The sequence below is a fragment of the Platichthys flesus genome, chromosome 8, assembly GCF_949316205.1.
Source record: "Platichthys flesus chromosome 8, fPlaFle2.1, whole genome shotgun sequence".
Classification (NCBI taxonomy): Eukaryota; Metazoa; Chordata; class Actinopteri; order Pleuronectiformes; family Pleuronectidae; genus Platichthys; species Platichthys flesus.
In genome coordinates this window covers 13,474,457-13,494,679 of record NC_084952.1, presented here as the reverse complement: position 1 = coordinate 13,494,679, position 20,223 = coordinate 13,474,457, and the positions used below count along the sequence as shown (strand labels likewise).

General features: G+C 41.9%; 1 protein-coding gene across 1 annotated transcript; it reads right to left on the bottom strand.

The window, feature by feature from the left end:
* Window positions 1–4,061: 4,061 nt before the first annotated feature.
* f8 (coagulation factor VIII, procoagulant component) lies at window positions 4,062–19,431 on the bottom strand. Its single transcript, XM_062393666.1, has 27 exons — window positions 19,214–19,431; window positions 18,814–18,914; window positions 18,280–18,402; window positions 16,590–16,802; window positions 15,712–15,894; window positions 15,428–15,531; window positions 14,463–14,583; window positions 14,099–14,378; window positions 13,836–14,001; window positions 13,596–13,683; window positions 12,655–12,872; window positions 12,412–12,553; window positions 12,103–12,312; window positions 10,582–11,441; window positions 10,358–10,497; window positions 9,804–9,969; window positions 9,295–9,534; window positions 8,953–9,181; window positions 8,668–8,850; window positions 8,173–8,289; window positions 7,634–7,705; window positions 7,327–7,412; window positions 7,049–7,204; window positions 6,394–6,538; window positions 6,157–6,305; window positions 5,054–5,236; window positions 4,062–4,633 (listed from the first exon to the last, which is right to left on the bottom strand). Exons 1-27 carry the CDS (start codon window positions 19,393–19,395, stop codon window positions 4,478–4,480), a joined length of 5,013 nt encoding a protein of 1,670 aa, XP_062249650.1. The 5' UTR covers window positions 19,396–19,431; the 3' UTR covers window positions 4,062–4,477.
* Window positions 19,432–20,223: the final 792 nt, after the last annotated feature.

Sequence of the window (20,223 nt, the reverse complement as noted above, 5' to 3'; positions counted from 1 at the left end):
CATCTTCGAGTGAACCATTTTGACTGAACTCATCATAAAGAATCTGGACTTCACAGGGTACTGGTCGAGACCGTAAACATCTCATGGAGAGACGTTAGCTTTTAGTTTATATTTAGTTGAGTGACTTTACTGTATGTCCTGCTCTATAGAACATCTATATAGAAACCTTTCAGCAATGAAATAAAATATTATTAAAAATTCACTAGTTATTTTCAAAAGCATGCTATTTATCAAGAACTTCCCATAAAAAGCATTTATATGAATGAAAAATAAGGAATTAGGGTAGTGTATTGCTATCTGATTCAATAAAAAGACAATAAAAAATACTAAAAACATGAACTGCATATTTTTCCCAACTTGGTTCATATTTTGACAAGAAATACAGTTTTTAATTCATATTAAGTCTTTGATGTGGCTAGCATTATTTTTTTCTGTGGTTGTGAAACTTGCTTTCAGTGTAACTTGTATCGTCACAATAGAAACTAAAATTAGGAATTAACCACAGACGTGTAAAACGCACTGTCCAAAAATAATTCTACAAGGTTTTAGTTTGAGAAAATTAAATGCATCTTCCGGGTTGGTCACAGAAAATGTTACTGTGTTCATCTGTGACCCAGGATGGAGGTTAAACTAACCATGAATAATTCTTAATAAACAATAAAGAGTACATTGTGTCGCAATACAGGAATCTTATTATGAATAAGTACCTGGCTTTTTTTCTTAATATCACAGTGAAAATGATTTTCCTGTGTACATACTGTAGTTCCATTGTGTAATATAAGTGATGAATGAGGAACAAAGCATGTGTGCAGCAGAGTTTGTCACTTGAAATGATGTTGTCAATGGCACCGTGAAAGAAAACAAGAAGAACAAAAGAGAAGATAAGGTCTTCATCGGTTTGTTCGGTTTATCTCACATCCAGGGGCCTGTGGGTCTTCAGGGGCCTACGGACCACAGCAGGAAGTGACGTGAAGACGTTGATAAAACTGTGGTCATTTTATTTCTCTTTCGTCACAAGCTTTTCTGTCTTCTCCTGCCTCCTCATGAGAACCGTCCCCAGAATAAAGTTCTGTACACTGTTATTGCATATCAGCAGGTTTTGACAATGGAGGTCATGTCTCGCCAGGTTCCACATTCACTGAAGAGTATGAAGGGTGGATTATAAATAAAAACAAATCAGTTTACCTCAATAAACAAAAGGGATGTTTCTTTGGAAACTGATTCCAGAATAACATTTTTTTTAAGTGTACACTTTGAAGAAATTTGGACGGAAATGTTGTAATACTGTAACTTTAGCTTCACTCGCAACCACAAGCTTGCATTTCTGAACTGTTGCAAACTGAAAGAAGAAGAAGAAAATGGGGAAGAAGGAGAACCTGTTTCCCATCAAAGGCTGTAAACCATTCTTGGGCCATACCAAATGACTTTCAAAAGTATTTTTGATATAAATAATTTTTCATCTGTGAAAGGGGCTTTACAAATAAACTGGACTCATTGTGTCATATATGACGGCTGGAGCTGCCTCTCTCGAGCGTCTGATGTCAGATGATGATGATGACGATGATGATGCTACCCATGCAAGGTTTCACTTGAATCAACTTGATTGAGCAAATTGTCACCATATAGTAAAGTGTTGCATTAGAGAATAGGTTACGCTCAGAAAGTTCATTCTCTCCCAACATAGTATGAGATATATGTAAAAGCAAGTACTTACATACCTTCAATGAAGCAGAAAGGTTAATGGTATGCTTTTACTTTTACTTGATTACATTTCTTTATATTTATTAGTTTTTTTACTTACTTTTGCCACTTCAGGAATTGCATCCAAGGAAAAGTGCACCAATTTGGGTAAATAATTGATACATAAATAAGACACAGGACCAAATAAAACAGCCAGTCCTGGCTAAGAGTACTAATGAGGACAGGCCTATAGGTAGAGGTCACATTATTGCATATCAACGTGTCTTTAAGTTCATCACATGCCAGAGTAAGGAGAGTGTGGATCTAAAGATAAAGTTGGGTTGTGTTTAACATTCAAAAATCCTCAACATGATATAAGTTAAACCAATAACAGAACACTGCATCACCTCACAACCTGCAGTCCGCTCAAGTGAACACGGTCGGTTCAAGTAGTGGGTCACAGTCATACAGCAGCCAAACAGACTGTGTCAGGGCAGAAGCTCAACACAACTGTATATTATTCAATTCTGCCACAATCTCTTTCAGCCAATCATGCGGTTGCTGTCAAACTTTAAATCCTTTCTCCTCTCTCCTCCTTGACAATAACAATGTTAAAATGTCTCTCCTGATTCAAAAAGATACATGTACATATAACTAGGAACAAGTAGGTCTCAGCCACCCTAACTGCTGTTTGCTCGCAGGGAGGAGTTACATGCCACATACAGTTAAGACAACAGAAATAGGAAGTACATCATGAATTCTGAAATGATGAGTAAATCCTGTGAAGCCTCAGTGTGACCCGCAGGGTTCAGTGTCCGCAGTCGATGCTCGGCCTGTAATTGTTCTCGTCGTCTCTTTCACACGCTGCAAAGCCTCAATTCTTCAGTTGGAGCTGAACACAGGTGCTGTGTCATGTTGCTGAGATAACGGACCGTGTGTTATTGTTTTCAGAGAGATAAAGTGTGACAGCCAGGCATAACGTGCCACTGCTGTTACAATGTGCCAACCCATGTCCTGTCCAGGATAACCGTGTCCTCCAAACGAAACACACCCCCAGCACCGGAAACTTCTTCAGCTGATAGGGAGGTGATAAAGGTCGGGCGGGCGGGCGGGCCTGCAAAAACGCAGCTCGTGTTTTCAAGCCTCGCACAGCGGGGCCCAAAATACACAACTTAGACGCACATGCCCGCCGGCGCCTTTAGATCTCAATGTTTCCCTTTCAGTCACCTCACAATTTCATCTTCTTCTCGGTTTTCCTCAGCAAATATTTGAACTTGTAGCAGAACAATGTTGGAGCCAAGTTGGTCATTGTTTCAAGCGGGAGAACCTGGTGGAGGAGGATAAGCCGAAATAACAGTTTAGGAAAGATTCAGACTAAAGACAGATGGAGTGAAGAAAGAACAGAGATAAAGTGGAAAGACGGAAGAAAACAGAACACCCTTGATTTATCTGTGGACTATTGTTTGAAGCTGTGCATGTTCAAATACCTGTGGTTTTGAAAGCACATATAATAGTTATAGCTTTGGTTTTTGAATCTATATTGTTAGTGCAGTGCTCATTGTAAACCTCCCTGTTTGGTATGGGCTGTTTGCTCAGCCTGTGTTAAGTTACTTTATAATTCCTTGTCATTTGTGAATCCTCCTCAAACAGTTCTACTATATGCTTTATATTTTATAAACAGTATATGGTGCAAAGTAAAGTTTGTGTTCATCCGACCTGGTTTATCTACAATGAAGATTTTAAAATCAAACCTTTTCATATAATTAAACAGATTTTGGATAACTGTTCACGTGTGTCGCCTATATATAAGTTTGATAAGATTGAATAAACTGCTGTTATATTTTCATGTTCATATTTTCAGGGGTCTGTTAAGCAATTGACACAATCTACAGACCCAAGTCCACCACTTTACTAAATAAAAGCTCTGTAAATCAGTTCACTATAAACCATTGCTGCAACAAAATTCGATGAATGTCGTTGCCATGACGGAGTTTAGCATCAGTGTGAATGGTTGTGTCAGTCTGATATTGTGATCATCCAAAATTAAGATGACTACCGGATCCGGCTAAGACAGATATTATTGGCCGTAGGCTGCAAGCTGCAGACCGTTGCTGTAGTTTATCCAGGGAACCAAGAGGAAGACAAGTTCAACTTGGTCCAGAGACTGAAGACACACAGCCCCGTCCCCGCTGAATGCTACAGCGCACTGGTCACTTGAAATTCCTTTTTTATAGTATTGAACGTATCGAGTGTCCAAATCGCACCAATTTCGACACTGTACTTCCCTGGACCACCAAAAGTACAGATACCAAGTGTGAAGCTGATAAGATGAACAGTTCACCAGATATGTGTCCCACAGACAGACAGAGAGACAGACAGTCGTTTGTGGAACTAGATTCAATGTTTATACAAACTCTTATAAAGCATAAAAAATAAAAAAATGATATGCCAGTCAAACTGTTTACATTCTTCTCTAATATTTACACAAGCTTACATTCAAAATGTTTGATCTGGAGTTCACATAGCCTAAAAGTGTTTATCTTAAAACAAATATCTAAACTATCAACATATACATTTAATCTCACCTACAATGAATGCCACACCGGCAATAAGGAAAAAATGTAAACAGAGCTGTGGCTACGGGAGAAATAGCTTTTCCAATACAATATTTTATATAACTTAAGAACTGCTCATAACAATAAAATGATCACTTGGCAAACACTAAAACAACACAAAAATACAAAAAACACACTGCTTCTCAAATGCCGCTGCAGGCTGGTTGGTGAGATCCGTGGCTTCACAGCACCTTCTGCGCGTCACAGCCCAGGACCTCCAGACGCAGGGCGATGGAGTTGATCCAGCCGCGCGGGTGGACACGGAGGAAGCGGCCGAACAAGGCGGCATCGAACACTGTGACAGCCTCCTCGTCTGGATCATTGTTTCCTGTGAAGATCTGAGGGGGGACAGAGGAGGAGAGAGAAACGGCAGATGAAGAATTGTAATAAACTAACACTGAAGTCCACGAGTTTCAGATAAGCCTCAAAAATATATCTGTAGACCAGTGTATTCAACTTTGAGTTCATTAGAGGTGGATTTGGAGGGCGTGATACTAAGAAGCAAATATTTGTTCAAAAGTTGTATTCGTTACAAGGTTTTTTCTGTCACCACAACATTAAACGTGGTTTTATAGTATCACGGACTCCCAGCTCCTAAATAGAGTGACTCATCCCGAGTAATGGAAACTGGGAGTCAGGCCTGTGTTAATGATACATTGAAGGAATAAGTGAAATGAGTAGTGGGAATGTTAGTCATTGCACTTTTATGGACTATTTCTATGGCCGGCAGGAACCAGGATCATATCAGCTTGGTCTACCTGTTCTTGTTGGGAGCTGCCCTCTAACACGCTGCTCCAGGATTGTCCGTCCTGGCTGACGGTGACCGAGAACTCCGTCACCATCATTTGGGTCAACAGGGATCGTGCTCCTTGGGTTATGACCCCTGTGATGCGTCTGACTTTCCCCAAGTCGACCTGCAGCCACTCATGGGGGTTGTCGTGCTGAGATGAAGTGAACAGAGGAAGCATCGTAAGATCTCGGTAGAGAAAATATTCACATAATAGAAAACAGATGAACCAGAGTGCAAGAAACCAAAACAGCTCAGGGGAAAGCAGACTGTATTAAAGATGTTGAGAACAATTCTATAATTGAATCCTGACTGTGGCTGCTGTTCAAGGATAGTAAATGCTCCAAACCCTTTAGGATAAGTTACTAATAAAAACTCTGTGTTAGGGACACTATTCAGATAATAGTTGACCCACAGTGTTTGACGCCTGTCCAATCATCATAAGTGCTCCGTACTGTCTGACGTGTGACTTTTAATAACAGCTTGACACAGGGAAAAATCACACCTCTAAAGCTCAGTGCTGCAAAGTGTGAAATCGATAAGCTCCAGACGGGAGGAGAGGAGGAACTGCCACTCAAAATAACATGAGGGTAAAGACACGGAGAACGACGGGAGCAGAAAAGGTCTCATGACGCACAATACCATTTTTTAACAAAGAGTGAAGATTAACAGAACGAGTTTGTCTTATGATACTGAGGCAAACAAAAGAAAGAAGACAGAAAGCTATTTATTTATTAATTCTTTGACTTTGATTTTGAAGTGCACATCTCCGACTGTGAGAGCTACACTTTTCAATGGCTTGTGGCTCAGGTTTAATGGACAGATTACAAGTTCAGTTTTTTATCAAGCAGCCACTATCTGGAGAAATGATCAACCTGACAATGGCGACATCATAATCCTTGACTTATAGAATAACTTCTCTCACTGCTTTAACTGCAGGACAAGTCATATTACGCTCATTCAGTCTGTTCAGAGCCAGTGTGAGATGAGCTGAAGTCATGGCACTTTGGGGAATAATACACTACATGCATGTACAGTAGACATGTATTTGTGAATGTATGTGTGTCTGCTCACCATTGGCCTCCAGGCGTTGGCTCCGCCCTCCATATGGAGCCGGGCAAGACTGGGGCTCCATGTACGCAGCAGAGACTTGTGAAATGAGGAGGCAGTGAAGCTGCTGTCGGGAATCAGTTTCCTCTCGAGCCCGAGAGGCAGCGAGCAGCCTGATGACAAACACAGATACACACTGCTTGTTTTTCACTGTAAAATGATCACTTCTAAAAAGGTATGTTACTGTTTGGTGAAACTCACTGTTGAGATCGCAGCCCAGCAGCTCCAGGCGGAGAGCGGGCCTTTGCACAAAATTTAACGGCAGAATCCGGACGTAGCGAGCCACAAACGGTGGAGAGAAGGGATTGCTTTTCACCCTGTAGCTGTCCAGGTTGCCGAAAAAGCTCTAAAACACAGCCACACAAACACTTTTTATTTAATACTACATTTAATACTGCTCAAGAAACCATAGTCAGTCATATATGTGACCAGCAACATCTTTCAAAACCAGCTCATAACTGCTTAACCAGACCTCTGTCTTCGGTTCAAGTACAAAGGAGGTTACATGTTAAATTGACCAGTTACCAGTAAGTTGCTAACTAGTGCTGATTTATACACAAACAAAGAAACAAACAGCTGAAATCTACTGACTGGGGGGGGGGGGTTGGGGGTTATCTTCCTGAGAATGGAAATAGATTGTTAGAGTTGCTTCTAAAAATTGCTTCATTGTCTACAAAGTGAAATCAGGTCAGAGGTCACATGGTCTGTTTGTCTGATGTTCTGGGAACTCCATGTTCTCTGACTGTTGTCCTCTAGACTCTGCAGTGCTGAGAAGCTCATTTCCTGAAGCATCAACATTTTATTAGTTCTAGAGATGAAGACTAATACTGGTGTGATACCACAGCAGAGGACGTACGTTCTTCTGCCTGGTGCTATTTCCTTTGTAAGTGGTCCAAGTTTCCAGGTCCAGACTGTAGGACACGGAAAAGATTGTGATGTAGTGGTCCCTCAGCCTTGACCTGACGCCCTGTGTTTGTACACCATGCAGCAACATGGGCCTCTGGAGGTCCACCTGATAGCACACACATCACATTAGACATCACATTATTGAATTCAGGGCTAGCATTGGTCATGAAGGCACCACAGACTGTGACAGATAAACAAGGTTACATTGAGACAGACTGTGTGTCTAACCTGTAGCCATGACATCTTGTTTCTGCCCATCCAGGCATTGATGTAACCTGACTGATCCAGCCTGGCCAGCCTGGGCTCCCAGTCATCTGGACAAATTTATGTAAACATGTTATATAATCACATTTAATGGGACCAATATCCAGGGTTTATTATTTCATAAAGCTGCTCGGGGTGTTTTCATTTTCAGTGCACTGGTAAGCATGACCTCTCTCTGTAAGTATCTACAAGAATTGAAGGACTACTTGGTTTGTTTGTCTTTGTTAAATGAAAATTAGAAAGAAATGAATATGAATATTAACAGACTTACCTATGTGATCTGATGCTGTAATCTGGGAATCTTCAATTCTTCCTGATTTCATACCCAGAGGTATAACACAGCCTGCAATCAGTAAAAGATAACTTCAGTTGTCAAATTTCCAAGTTTTCATCATTATTATTTACCCAAATTTCTCAGTTTCAGTGGACTTGCTAAATCTATACAGTGCAAAAAAAGACCCATTGCCTGTTTTGGGGCTTTTCTGGAAATGATGAAACAAGCTTCAAAGTCAGTTTACCCAAGATAGTTGGCCCGAAATTGTGGAAAATCGTCATTAAAGAGCCCTGTACATTCAGTAATAGTCTAGTTTGTATTGTAATTAGTTCCAAATATATCTATAGCCCTGTCAGAAGCTACATGACGCTGGACTAATTACAATAGTGACAAGCATAACATTCATTTCTGGATCCACTAACACAGCTAGAAACAGTTCCAATCACACTAAATCCATCATAATAGACTAATCTAATACATTAAAACTCCAATTTCTTTATGAACAATATATAAATATATGTGACAAGTGCACCTACGTGGATTATACACCAGTAGTTTCGCCCTCATGCCAGCCAGCTGATAGTCTCCTATGGTGCACTCCACCAGCCACGTGCCGACAGTAGGAGGCGTCATCTCCACTGTGCCAAACACTCCTGAATGGTGAGGAAGAAATTAATAAAATACATGAGACAGTGTATAATGTATTGATAAAAAAAAAATAGCTTTTTTATATAACATAACCTTGACAAACTAAGTAGAATAAGCTAAAATCTTTGATTTCCGTTGTTCAGAAAATTCTCCACAAGGTTTCAGAATATTTGAATATAGAATAATATGTTACATTTTCAAACATACAATAGATTTCTGTGGAATGAAACTACTGCTGAGGTTGATACTGGCAGTGAAACTCAACATGCAGACAGAGACAACACATTATATGACAGAGACATACAAAGTCTGACAGAATGTAGGATGGAGGGTTCACGTATAAATTGTATAACCTATACATATCAAAGTGTAAGTGCATTTACCAGGGAAGAGGTTGTAGACACCCATGCGATGTTCCTGTTCAGTGTGAAGGGTGAAAGGTAAACCATGGAAGTGCACGGCGTGGTACTCCCCGTCACTTCCCACATTCAGCAGGTGCCACCTCGCTCTCTGGTGCTGGGCGACCAACAGACCAGGAAGTGTCTCAGCCACGTAACCATTTATAGCTACAGTGAAAATAAATCATTGGCATTATAGAAAAACAAGCTGAAACAATTGGTGGGCCAGTTAAGACACAACACCAACAATCAACCTTTCTGTCTCATTACCTGCAAACTTGTTGCTGGTGTGGTACCAGGGGTCGTCTGTGTTGACCCGACAGGGGGGGGCACAGTGCCGCTGCAGATTCTCCTCCAGGTACCAGCTTTTAGTTTCGTCAAAGGTGTGGAAGAGCAGGGAGAACTCTTGGATGTCTGGTTGTGTTTGCTGACCGTTGAGGAGGGTGCCAGGCTTACAGATCACCAGCGGACCGATCAGACCTGAGTGAAGGTCCTTCTCCTGGACATGGAAGGACATATGTTCAATATAACCATTTTAATACAGCAGGTACAAGTTTCTGTGCTGCATGGCCATGACAGATTTGAAGGCTGCGGGTGTAGACTCATACAGACCTTGTCCACGGTGGAGTAGTAAGCTCCTGTCTTGCAGTCAAACTCAGAGTCGGTGGGTCCTTGTTTCTTGGTTACTCTCCAGTTGTAGGCCCGCACCTCATCAGGGGCCACAGGCTCTCCTGGGACCCCAGGTGGAGCAGAGGAGGCATGGGATTGTGCTATGCTGGCCCCCTGGCTAAGGTCATACACTCCCTGGAGGTGAAAGGAGTAAGGCCTGGATGCCTTGTTTTTAAAGATCACCTTGAATAAGATAAAGAGGGAAATTATTTCAAACACTCATCTAAAGAGAGGTTGTGTTTTCCAAAATGCAGAGGCACAAACTTTAACTTTAGCCCAAGCTAAATCATCAACACTAGCTTTATTTCATAATTCAATTGTTTCATGAAACGTCAACATTGTTTAAGTATTTCTCACCTTTGATGACCGATCGTAAAAGTGGACGTAGCGCCAGAAAACCTTTATCTATTTGTTTTATCATTTCATTTTACTTGGGCTACAGCATCACTCACAGTGACCAGATCATTGATCTCAGCTCTGATGAAAGGTCCCATGATTCCCAGGTGTCGTTGAAGCTCTCCTCTGTTAATGGGACGGAGGAAGTCTTTTTCCTTGTAGGCCCGAAACACCACCTTCTTATACTCGGGCAGGAACTTCCTCATCCCTCGACGCATCTCTCTAAAGGGAGAGTCAATACTAATGCTTTAACATTGATATATCACCTCTGAATTGAATTCATGCTCTTTGATGGATTTTAGCTCAATATGCAGTTAATTCAAAAATGATTTAGTTTAAAATATTTCCACTTTTATACATCTATGCTACACTGCTTATGTGTCCTATCATTTAAGCTAAAACAAAAGCTTTTTCCATGTGCTTCCAGTTAAGATAAGCTGATATTGTCTTTCGCAGAAGCATCATCACCTTATCTAGATCCTCAACCACCACCAGTGTCTAGACCCAAGACCCAAAAGACTTGTAACATTCACATCACTCTCTGTGCACATGTCAATAAATGTTGTTAAAATGTTGACTCAAAGTCTCTCCTGCTTGACTTGATATTTACCTGTGTTTGATGAGCTGATGTGGTTTTCTGATGCCGTAGTCCCAACTGATCTCCTCTGCAGCGATGTAGTAAGTAGGATATCTGGTCCCTCCAGAGCGCGGGTCCAAAAATGAGGCAAAGACATCGGATGTGGTGTTCGCCTACAAAAAATATTGACATTGTTATGGGTGAGGTGGGAGACTTTGGACTTAACAAATGTACAAGAGACGTGTAGAAAATAGTACCTGAAGGTCGTAGTCATCATATTCTAGAGACAGATCTATTTGTGTTTCATTGTTGTCAGCAGTGTTGTTGTATTCCAGGAGTGGCAGACCCACTCTTAATCGCTCAGGCTCAGACTGGATGTAGTTTTTCCAAACAAAGTTTTTATCCATTTCCTCTGAAGTGCTTGGCTCCACAGCTACGACCTTCTTTGTGAGCAGTGGGGTGCTTTTCAGTGAGATCTCGTTACTCTCTTCAAGCTCCTCTTTTGGCCCAATCTCCTCACTTGGCATGTCACTCCTTCCCTGAGACGTTACCTCTGCAGCAGTGTCCGTGATGTTTCCCACAATCCCTCCACCGATCTCCAGCTGAGCTCCTCCATCCTCTGAGCCTCCAGAGCTGATGTCTCCATCTGTCCAGTTTCCTTCGGCCTGTCTTCTCTGTCGGCCAGGCCCAGGTCCAGGTCCAGTCTGATTAGTAATGGTCCAATCCTCTTCTCTTTCTAGTTCCTCCAAGATGTCCAGTGGGATTCCTCCCTCTGACACCTTGTCTGTTTGTTGTCCTCGTGCTGATGTTACTGTGACTCTTTTCAGATGACATTTCGCCTGTTCTTCAGTGTGGGTTGCATTTTGTCCTGTAGAGTTTCCTGACTGAGTGCTGTTATCATCGAGGGGTTTCTTGCACACCTTCACCAAAACGCTGTGATTTTCAGGTCTACTGCCTCTTGGCAGCAGTTTGAACTGATCGATATATTCAGAGATATCTTCTGTATCTTCATCTCGGTCAACGTGGAGGCCTCCACTGTTGCAAGGGAGAACGCTGTAGCTGATGCTCATCCCTCGGCTCTTCAGGCTGCCATCAAAAGCGCTGATCTCCCACTCACCTGAGGGAAGAGACAGGAAAAGGTTGATATGACTTCAGTACAGACCCACAGAGGTTAAGAAACCTCCCACTAGCCAGTAAGTACTGAAAAAGGCTGTTTGATGAAAGGTTAAACATCTTCAAGAAACACAAGCAAGTCTAGTTGCCTACCTAGTCCTGTACAACTCCTGAAGATCAAAATCTGAAGTTTTCATGTGAGCCAATCATGGCCATTTCTAAGTAGAAAGAACGGTAGCATATACACCTTGATGCTCAAGGCTTTCCTGCTCAATGCTCGAAAAATATGAAGAAGCAAAGATGATTCATCACATTTGTCTTTGGCTGACAGAAGAGGAACTTTCTTTCAACTGTACCATATTTGTGGATTTTTGAGGAATAGGATTCTCTCATAATGCTACCACCGGGGAATTCAAAGAATGCAATATGTTTTGTCATTTTGTGCATTACCACCAATCGTACAGATCAGCTGAATAGTGTGATTCTATTGGCACGAATGTCTATCATCAGTTTGCACATGGACAAAATGCTGATCCGCTCCAAAAAAAACAATGTTCGGTGTCATTACTAATTGGCAAAAATGGTAACTGTAATTTCTCAACAGCTGTTTTAGCTCAGATTTGGTCACCCAGACTGGTTGGATTTCTACTTGTTCCAAACCTCACCTATTAGCTCAGTCTCCATGGGAACGGTCATGCCAGTCATGGGGAACAGGGTGAGGACAGACTGGTAGAGGCCTTGGTACTGAAACAGGTTTCCCGTGAAGTAAACGGACAGGAAGTCGCTCTGGGTGCCCACACTGGCCACGTGCCAGAAGGTGACATCAGTCTGACACGTCACAAACTGACGCCCACTGAACATGATGCCATTCACACCTGGGAGAGGAGGGACAACACAAGTAGTTCTGACTCTGTGAGCTGAAAACAGATTTTATTCACTTCTTAAGAAGAAACAAACATACAACGTGAACTCACTGTAAATGACGTTGGAGTCGTAGACTTGAGGGTCGGTTATGTTCGAGGTCTGTTTGGACTTCTCCATGTTTTCATTAAAGTACCAACTTCTGTTCTCATCAAACACAGCAAATATCAAGCTCCACTCTTTATCTGGACCCAACTGTGTGTAACAACAAATCCCGTAAAAGAGACACAAGATATTAAGTCACATTGACAGGATGTTTTTCAAATAATTTTACATTATTTGCAGATTCTTCTCACCAGGCGTCCTCTGGCGTCGATAGCGTCATACTTGCAGATGAGCAGGGTGCCCACCAGCCCCGATACCAAGTCCCTCTCCGGTGAGACGGTGCTCTGATACAGTTGGGTCAGACACTGGGGGTCCCCCCCCAAAGGCCCGTCATCTGTTGTTATACTCCAAATGTAGCCAAACGTTCCGTTGGGGGGGACACCCATAGAGCGCAGGTCCTTCTCTGCATCTGTTCCAAAGGAGGAAATTAGATCACATTGGGATGTTGGGGGTTTGAGGTGATGCAGCAGAATAATGAGTCCAACAGAGAACACTAAAGACAATGCCATAAACCTAATAGGATGATAAGATTATACAGCGCAAAAGTTTTGGTAGCAGGATAACAAGCTTTAATATTACTATCATCAGAGATCATATCATAATAGTAACGCAATATTTCTAAAGTTTTAACTTTTAAACACAGGGTTAGGGGTTAGGGTTAGGTTATATCTAATCATTACAGATATTTTATTAGCTTTTCTTTCCTTGGATATTTAAATTCAGCAGTAAATGACGGATATCATATGATTCTAAAGCCATGATGTGCACAGTTGTAATGTGGTTATAGCTTTATAAAACTAACATTCAAATCATTAATAATATTTGGATGTTTTAAGTTTTTGCCTTCAGAAATAAGATAATTCCAGAGATGGCGAGGTGTGGGGTCAGTAATCCCTACAGCTCAATATGGCTGTGGTTCTCCAGAGAAGCCACACCCACTCTTTAAGCGGTCCAATCAAACCCTTGAACCATTTGAAAATCCCTCTTGAAATGATATCTCTCCATATATTCATTTTTAATTATGAAATACACAGCATTAACTGAGCTCAGGATGTTCAAGATATCTTTTAAACCAGTCAAATTAGAGATAAGTTAGGATTGCCTGTTGCTTTATGTCTGTGTTTAATCTCACCGTTGGTGGTTCTATGCAGTGGAGAGATCTGGGTGAGGCCATTGGGGTAGATGTTGTAGGAGCGACTGGCCAGGTTTCTGAAGATGATCTTGAGACACAATTGAAACCAAATATCAGATCAGTCCAAAGTCATACAAAGAACTTCCATGTTTGTTTTCTTGTACTATCAGCTTTTGTTTTGTTTTGCCTCATATTTTCCATTCACACCATTCCCATGTTTTCCTGAACGGACTCACTCACATGGAACTGGTCGTGGACTTTTCCTTTCAGAAGTGGACCAAGTAGATTCTTGTCAGGGTTTTTCCTCTCAGTGAAGGATGCGTCTGTGTATTCGACATACACCACCTTCTTATACTTGTAACCCAGGTGATGAGGAGGCGCAGGCAAATACCCAGACTGCAACTCACTGACCAGACCAAGAAAGGAGACAAAAACTTCCCTCACAAACGATTCAGATCAGCTCAGCGACTCCCTCCCCGATCTTGCTCCTCCATAGTTCTGACCTGTCTGTGGGTTTGAGGTGAGGAGCGTAGTCCCAGGTGACCTCCTCAGCGGCGATGTAATGCCTCCAGGTAACAGGCACCTGTCCTGCGCTGGATCGCCCCACCGCTTGTGGCCTCTTGGGCTGAACGCTGATGGTGTTGAACATATTTCGGTAATCAAAGTCGAAGTCGTCTTCGCCGCTGTCCCCGTAATCCTTGTGGTTGACGTTACGCCGGTCGGGCCCCGGCAGAGCGGCGGGTTCGAGGCATTTCTCCACCGTGAACAAGGCGTTCATACCATCTGGAGGGGGTCATGACAACTGCGGTTATGACTCAGATCGAGGCGGTAAAACACATTTTTGTCAGAGTAACAGATTGTTGTTACCGAGGCGATGAGCATGTATCTGGCAGCTGATAAGGAAGCTGCCTAGTGTGGCGGGTTTCATTTGGGCGGTGATGAAGGTCATGGGAGTCACCTCCATCATCACCTTACGATGAGTCAGCACCTGGAGAATCGAAGCAGACGCTCTTAAATCAGAGGCACTGGTCAACACAGTTAAAAAAAAACATGAAAAACATAAATTATGAATTGGTTTCTGAAAATAAAAGTGCATAAATGTCTATTTTTCAAACAATAATTAAAGTGAGCATAGAGAAAGATGTACGTTTACACTGTCTGTTATACTGCATACTTAAGACTATATTATATGAGAGACGCCTACTATTCCACTGCAACAACATTTCTGAAGTCAAGGTCACGTTCAACACAGTGCTTGATACTTTTGGTAAGTCTGTTTTTAAGCTATTTGAGCACCGCCTGCTTTACTCACTGCTTAGTTTTCTATTCGGACTTTAAAATAAACATAAAAGAATACAAATTTAAAAGAGTGATAGAAGTTATTTATGCAGTGTTGCTTCTCACCTTGAAAAGTGAACATGTACATCTGCCAAGAATGTAATTAATTCGTCCACATTTGTTTTTCTGTTTGTTTATCTGTGTATTACATTTGAGTGCCGATCCAAATCAAGGGATGGATCCATGATGGTTTTTTCACTTTCTTTAACATTGTGAGGGTGTTTTACAACAGTTCCACAGATTTACGAAGAGAGAGATCTTGATAAAACAAATCTGGCACATTTAGGGAACTGCTATGTATGAGTGTGTGAAATTTGATGAAGCTTGACAGAATTTAAGCAGACTGTTGGGCCTTGGCAGTGCTGTGTGCTCTACTAAGTGCAAATTCTAGTTAAGATTTTTTTTTTTAAAGAATGAATTAAAAAAAAATCTGCTTCAATGACTTCTGAGCAGCTGTTATCTGTGACTGACTTTTATGTGACAACTTGAATTACCTGCAGCGAGTGATGCTGAAACTGAATGGAGTGGATTTCTGGTGCTGTGCCCACTCCAATCAAATGCCAAAACACATGACTACGGCCCTGACACATTGTCAGACCTACACAGACACACACAAACACACACACACACACACATACACACACAGAGGGAGAGAAAATGAGGCCAAGTACCAGTGCAGACCACATTCAACACAGCCACTGATACACCCAGCACGATGTTAGCAACACTTAACATTACAACACGACTTCATGGAACCAACTCCAGTGTGGTGCATTACCAGGTAACGTGGAGTTGACATATCCATTGATGGTGTGGTATTCCTTCCTGCCGTAGCTCCTCTTGAATTTCTCTCTGCTGATCCTCTCTCCAACCTGTCCGTACCAGCTCTTTGTCTCATCGAACACAGCAAACAGCAAGACGAACGCTGGATTTCTCCTCAGGCCTTTGTCTGTGAAGGCACCTGAGGAAAGATACACACACGATGCAAGCATATAACATAATGTTGAATGGACTGTGTTTGCATATATTGTCCAATCTTATCAACCTCTCAAAACGCTTCACGATCTAATTCATGCACAACATCATTCATACATGGTTCGGCTGTCAGAGGCAGTTTTAAGTTCCTGACAAAGGACTCTTCTGCATGCACACTGGAGGTGCTGGGGATCAGACCACCAACCCTTTTGTTAGTGGACAACCCTCTTTACCCCCTGAGCCATACATAATGGCAAAAGAGCAAGATGCCAGAGACTCAGAATGAAAAAGAACGCAAAGGCAAATTTAGCCAAATGGCACTTCAGTGGGAAGTTGTGTCTGTAATGGTTTGAAGGGGTACTGATTTATTTAATGTTGCAGCTTCAACAGGTGAATTTCCCTGATATGTGGATAAATAAAGTTTTATCTAATCTATCTAATCTAATAAAGCTGAAGGACGCACAAGAGACAGGTTTAGAAAAGAAGACGAGCAGCAGAGGCCAGGATGAGGTCTCTAGTTCAGCCTCCTAAAAAAACACTGGATCCTGCATTTTAATCAACTCAATAACATCTGATTCCGCCACCTCCCCCTTACTAATGCAGGCTTTAAAATGTGTAGTTATTAATCAGAAATCTATATTTTCATCACAAGTTGTTGGAAAGCTCAACAAAAATACTGACTTGGTTTGCAGATGAGCAGGGCACCGATGAGTCCCGAGTTGACGTCTCGCACTGGGTCCACTTGGGATGAGTAGGAGTAAGTGAGGCATTCGGGGTCGCTGCCGGTGGGTCCGTCTTTGGGGCTGATGTCCCACACATACTCATAGTATCCTCCTGGAGAGACGGCGTCATCTTCCTTCTCCTGACCCGCTGTGGAGTCATCATACCCGGCTCCTGGAGAGAGGAGACACAATGTGACTCATCTGTATTCATTCAGACGTAGAAGAGAAAAATATTGTCCCTGGAGGATGATATTTTTGTGTAATCCTCTTTGAGGGAAAGGAGCATGATCATATAATTCTAAAAAGACACTACAAAAAAGGACATAAAGTATGCATACTAGTAGAGCTGTAAGTCCCAATTGTCTCCTTTGAATCAATCAAGCTGCACCAAATTTCCCACATTCATTAGATACAGGTTTTTTTTCATTGAAGTCTATGAATCTTTCTCTGAGAGACGTTAAAATTCCCCCCTGATCCAGATCGGCACCTACATTGAATGAGTTTTCCCCTGACCCATATCACATCCTCACATTCACCAAGTTCGGTGATCTGAGGTGATCCATCAGGTTGTTTGGGTGTAATCATGCCCAACAAACGCACAGGTGAAAACATAAATCAAAAAGTATAGAATAAATTCAATCAATCACTAAATCACGATCGTGTTCTCAAGCGTGTAAATTTAATTTGTTTAAAATTGCAATTCAAGGTATGTTATTGTTTCAGGAATAAAGTGTATTCTGCTGTAGGAACAGATCCAGGGGAAATCTCTGACATAACGATGACTTAAATCACACACCTGCACCCGCAAACGCAAACGCACACACACATACACACACAGACACAACTATCTATCCTCTCTTCCCCTGTGATCCGATTGAGATTAGATTCATGAAGCTTTATTCCTGTCCGTGATGGGAGCAGCTTTTCAGATTATGATAAACTCTGTTATAAGAATCTAACTGGTGACAAGAAGACATGAGCTGTTTTACAGGAACTGACTGACTCTTCATCTACAGCAGCATTAGGAAAAACGCCAGCGCCTGCTGTGGGGGGGATTAACCCTTAAAAGCTTCTCCCATCAGGGATATTCAATCATTACCAGTTGGTGGTCAGGAAGCATGTAATGGAAGCGTGTCAAATTATGAATGATAACCTCATTGGATTTCTGTGAGTGTGTGTTTTGTGCCGATTTTTTTTCTGCTGTAAAAACAGTTTGGCTGTAACTTGCTGCACGCACGAGATAATGATAACCGTTGACCACTGCTGCTTCTCAAGAAATCCAAAGAAAAGAAACCATTGGACTGTCACCATAATGTTAGTTTCTTGCAGGAATTAGATCGAAGGTGCATAAACAACCTTGACTTTTTCATTGAACAGATTCTTTTTTCACTTTTCTCAATAAACAGATTCTTCACTCACTTTTGGCCACATGTTCACTGGATCGTTGTGCTTATAGGGTTTCTTTGGTTTTTCCATTGCCCAGTTGTAGAGAGTTCATTTTAGAAAAAACTAATACGAGTCAAAAGGTTGAGTCAGATTGTTGCTCACTATTTGACCAAGAAGAGCAGAATGCTTCTGACTAATGTACAGTGTGTGATCTCACACAGTTTAAATGATCATGAGACGAGAGTGACCAGTTCTCCCAGTACCTTCACCCTGTTTCCAGTAGGTGATCCCCAGAGGGCTGACACTGTACGGCTGAGAGGCCAGGTTTTTGAAGTGAACCACCACCCTGTCGCCGGCCTGGGCCACGATCACAGGGCCTTGAATTCCTGCAACCAACAGAAGAACGAGGAGAATAAGAGCAAGAAGAAGAGGAAACATAATCTGAATCAGAATACAAACTATCAACGTTTGTTTAGTGCTGGACGATATGGAAACTTATGTCAAGATAAACATGTTTCTTATCAGTTGATAGCGATAATTATCACAAAAAATGTCACACTATTATTTCTTTTAAGTTACAAGACTGACTTCAATCCAAGGTGGAGGTTGTGATAAATGACAGCAAAACAAATCTGAGGCATACAGTATATGTTGCATCTCCTCAAGCTTCGTGTGTTCAGAAATACTGGGTTAACTGTTTACTGGCCGTTGACAGACGATCATCTATATCACCTGCATGTGATAATGACACAGAGCGAGGACAGAAGTGGTGTGGGCCATGAGTGGAGGAGACCTACCTGTCCACGCTGCTCTGTGTTTGGGGACAGTGTATTTGCCGTTTGTGTACTCCCTGTAAACTGCCTTGATGTATTTCTGAGGAATGTCTCCGGATCTGACTCTGCAAAATAAAAAAACACATAGAAAACAACTTCAAGGTAATAGTGATAATAATAACAAAGTCATTTTTATAATACAAATATTGTTATTATTGTTTCTATTATTCTAAATAATTGTCATTAAGTTCAGATGACCTAATTTAAATCGTTTTCCAAGAATTTTGTTGTATTTGAACTAAAGTAACTGGATTTACTACATTTACCCCTAATTTAACTGTTTAGTCAACTTTCTAACGCTGAGTTGTAGAATGACACCATCAACGCAGACAGGACGGGTGAAGTTGAAGTCAGAAGTGCTCACCTCTGGTCGGAGTCTCCATCTTCCAGGTAGATATAATCCCACCCGATCTCCACAGCAGCGATGAAATACTCCCTCACTGCGGAGGGGCCCTGCGGCGGAGGCAGCGGCGGCGTAGGCTGCGGAGCTTGTCCGGCGGAGGCGCAGATGAGCGGCAGCAGCAGCAGCAGAAGAGTCGCAGTCATCGCGGGGTGATCGGCGGTCAACTACACGAGCAGGAGCCCGGGTCTGGAGGTCCTGCTGCGGCGCGGCAGTCTTTAAAGGGCCGGTGGAGAGGGAGGGGAGCAGGGAAACTGGAGGCGTGTGTGTTTAGATTAGATGACCCGGGACATCTCCCCAGAGCTCAAGAATCGTGAGCCAATAAAACACATCATCACATGAAGGATGATTTCATATGTAACTATTGGCTCCATAAATTTGACTTAATCCTGTTTGTGTAGTTGGAAGCCATTCATGACAATAACACGCGGGGCTGCTGGTTGTGAAAATAAACTCTGGTGTGGTCCTGTTCCCATGAGTCACTGGGCATCTGAACAAAAATCTGTTATATAACGACTTCAGAAAATATAAAACTACGTACCCGATAGAATAAGTGGGACCGTTTTAAGGAATGGAGTGCTATGCAGTTAGAGCTGGTCTTATTAAAGGGCTAGTTCAGCCGAAAATGAAAGTTCACTCAATATCTACTCACCATTATGACATTGTCGGGCTTACTGAAGCACAGGATCAGTTTGGAGGCATTTTATCTTAATTCCTTATGTTGCTTTTACGTTTGAAGAACTGATCACCATTTACTTAAATTGTATTTGGCTGAAACACCGTTTACCCCTTAAACTCCAGAACTGTTTTATGGACTCAAACACTTCAGCCCTCCATCGGCATAGTGGTGAAATAATTTTCATCTTTGGGTGAACTATCCCTTTGAAGAGTTGTAACAGATCTATAATTGATAAATGGTCAGTTATTAATTATCCATCATAACACAATACAATTTCTTAATCTCTCATAAAGTG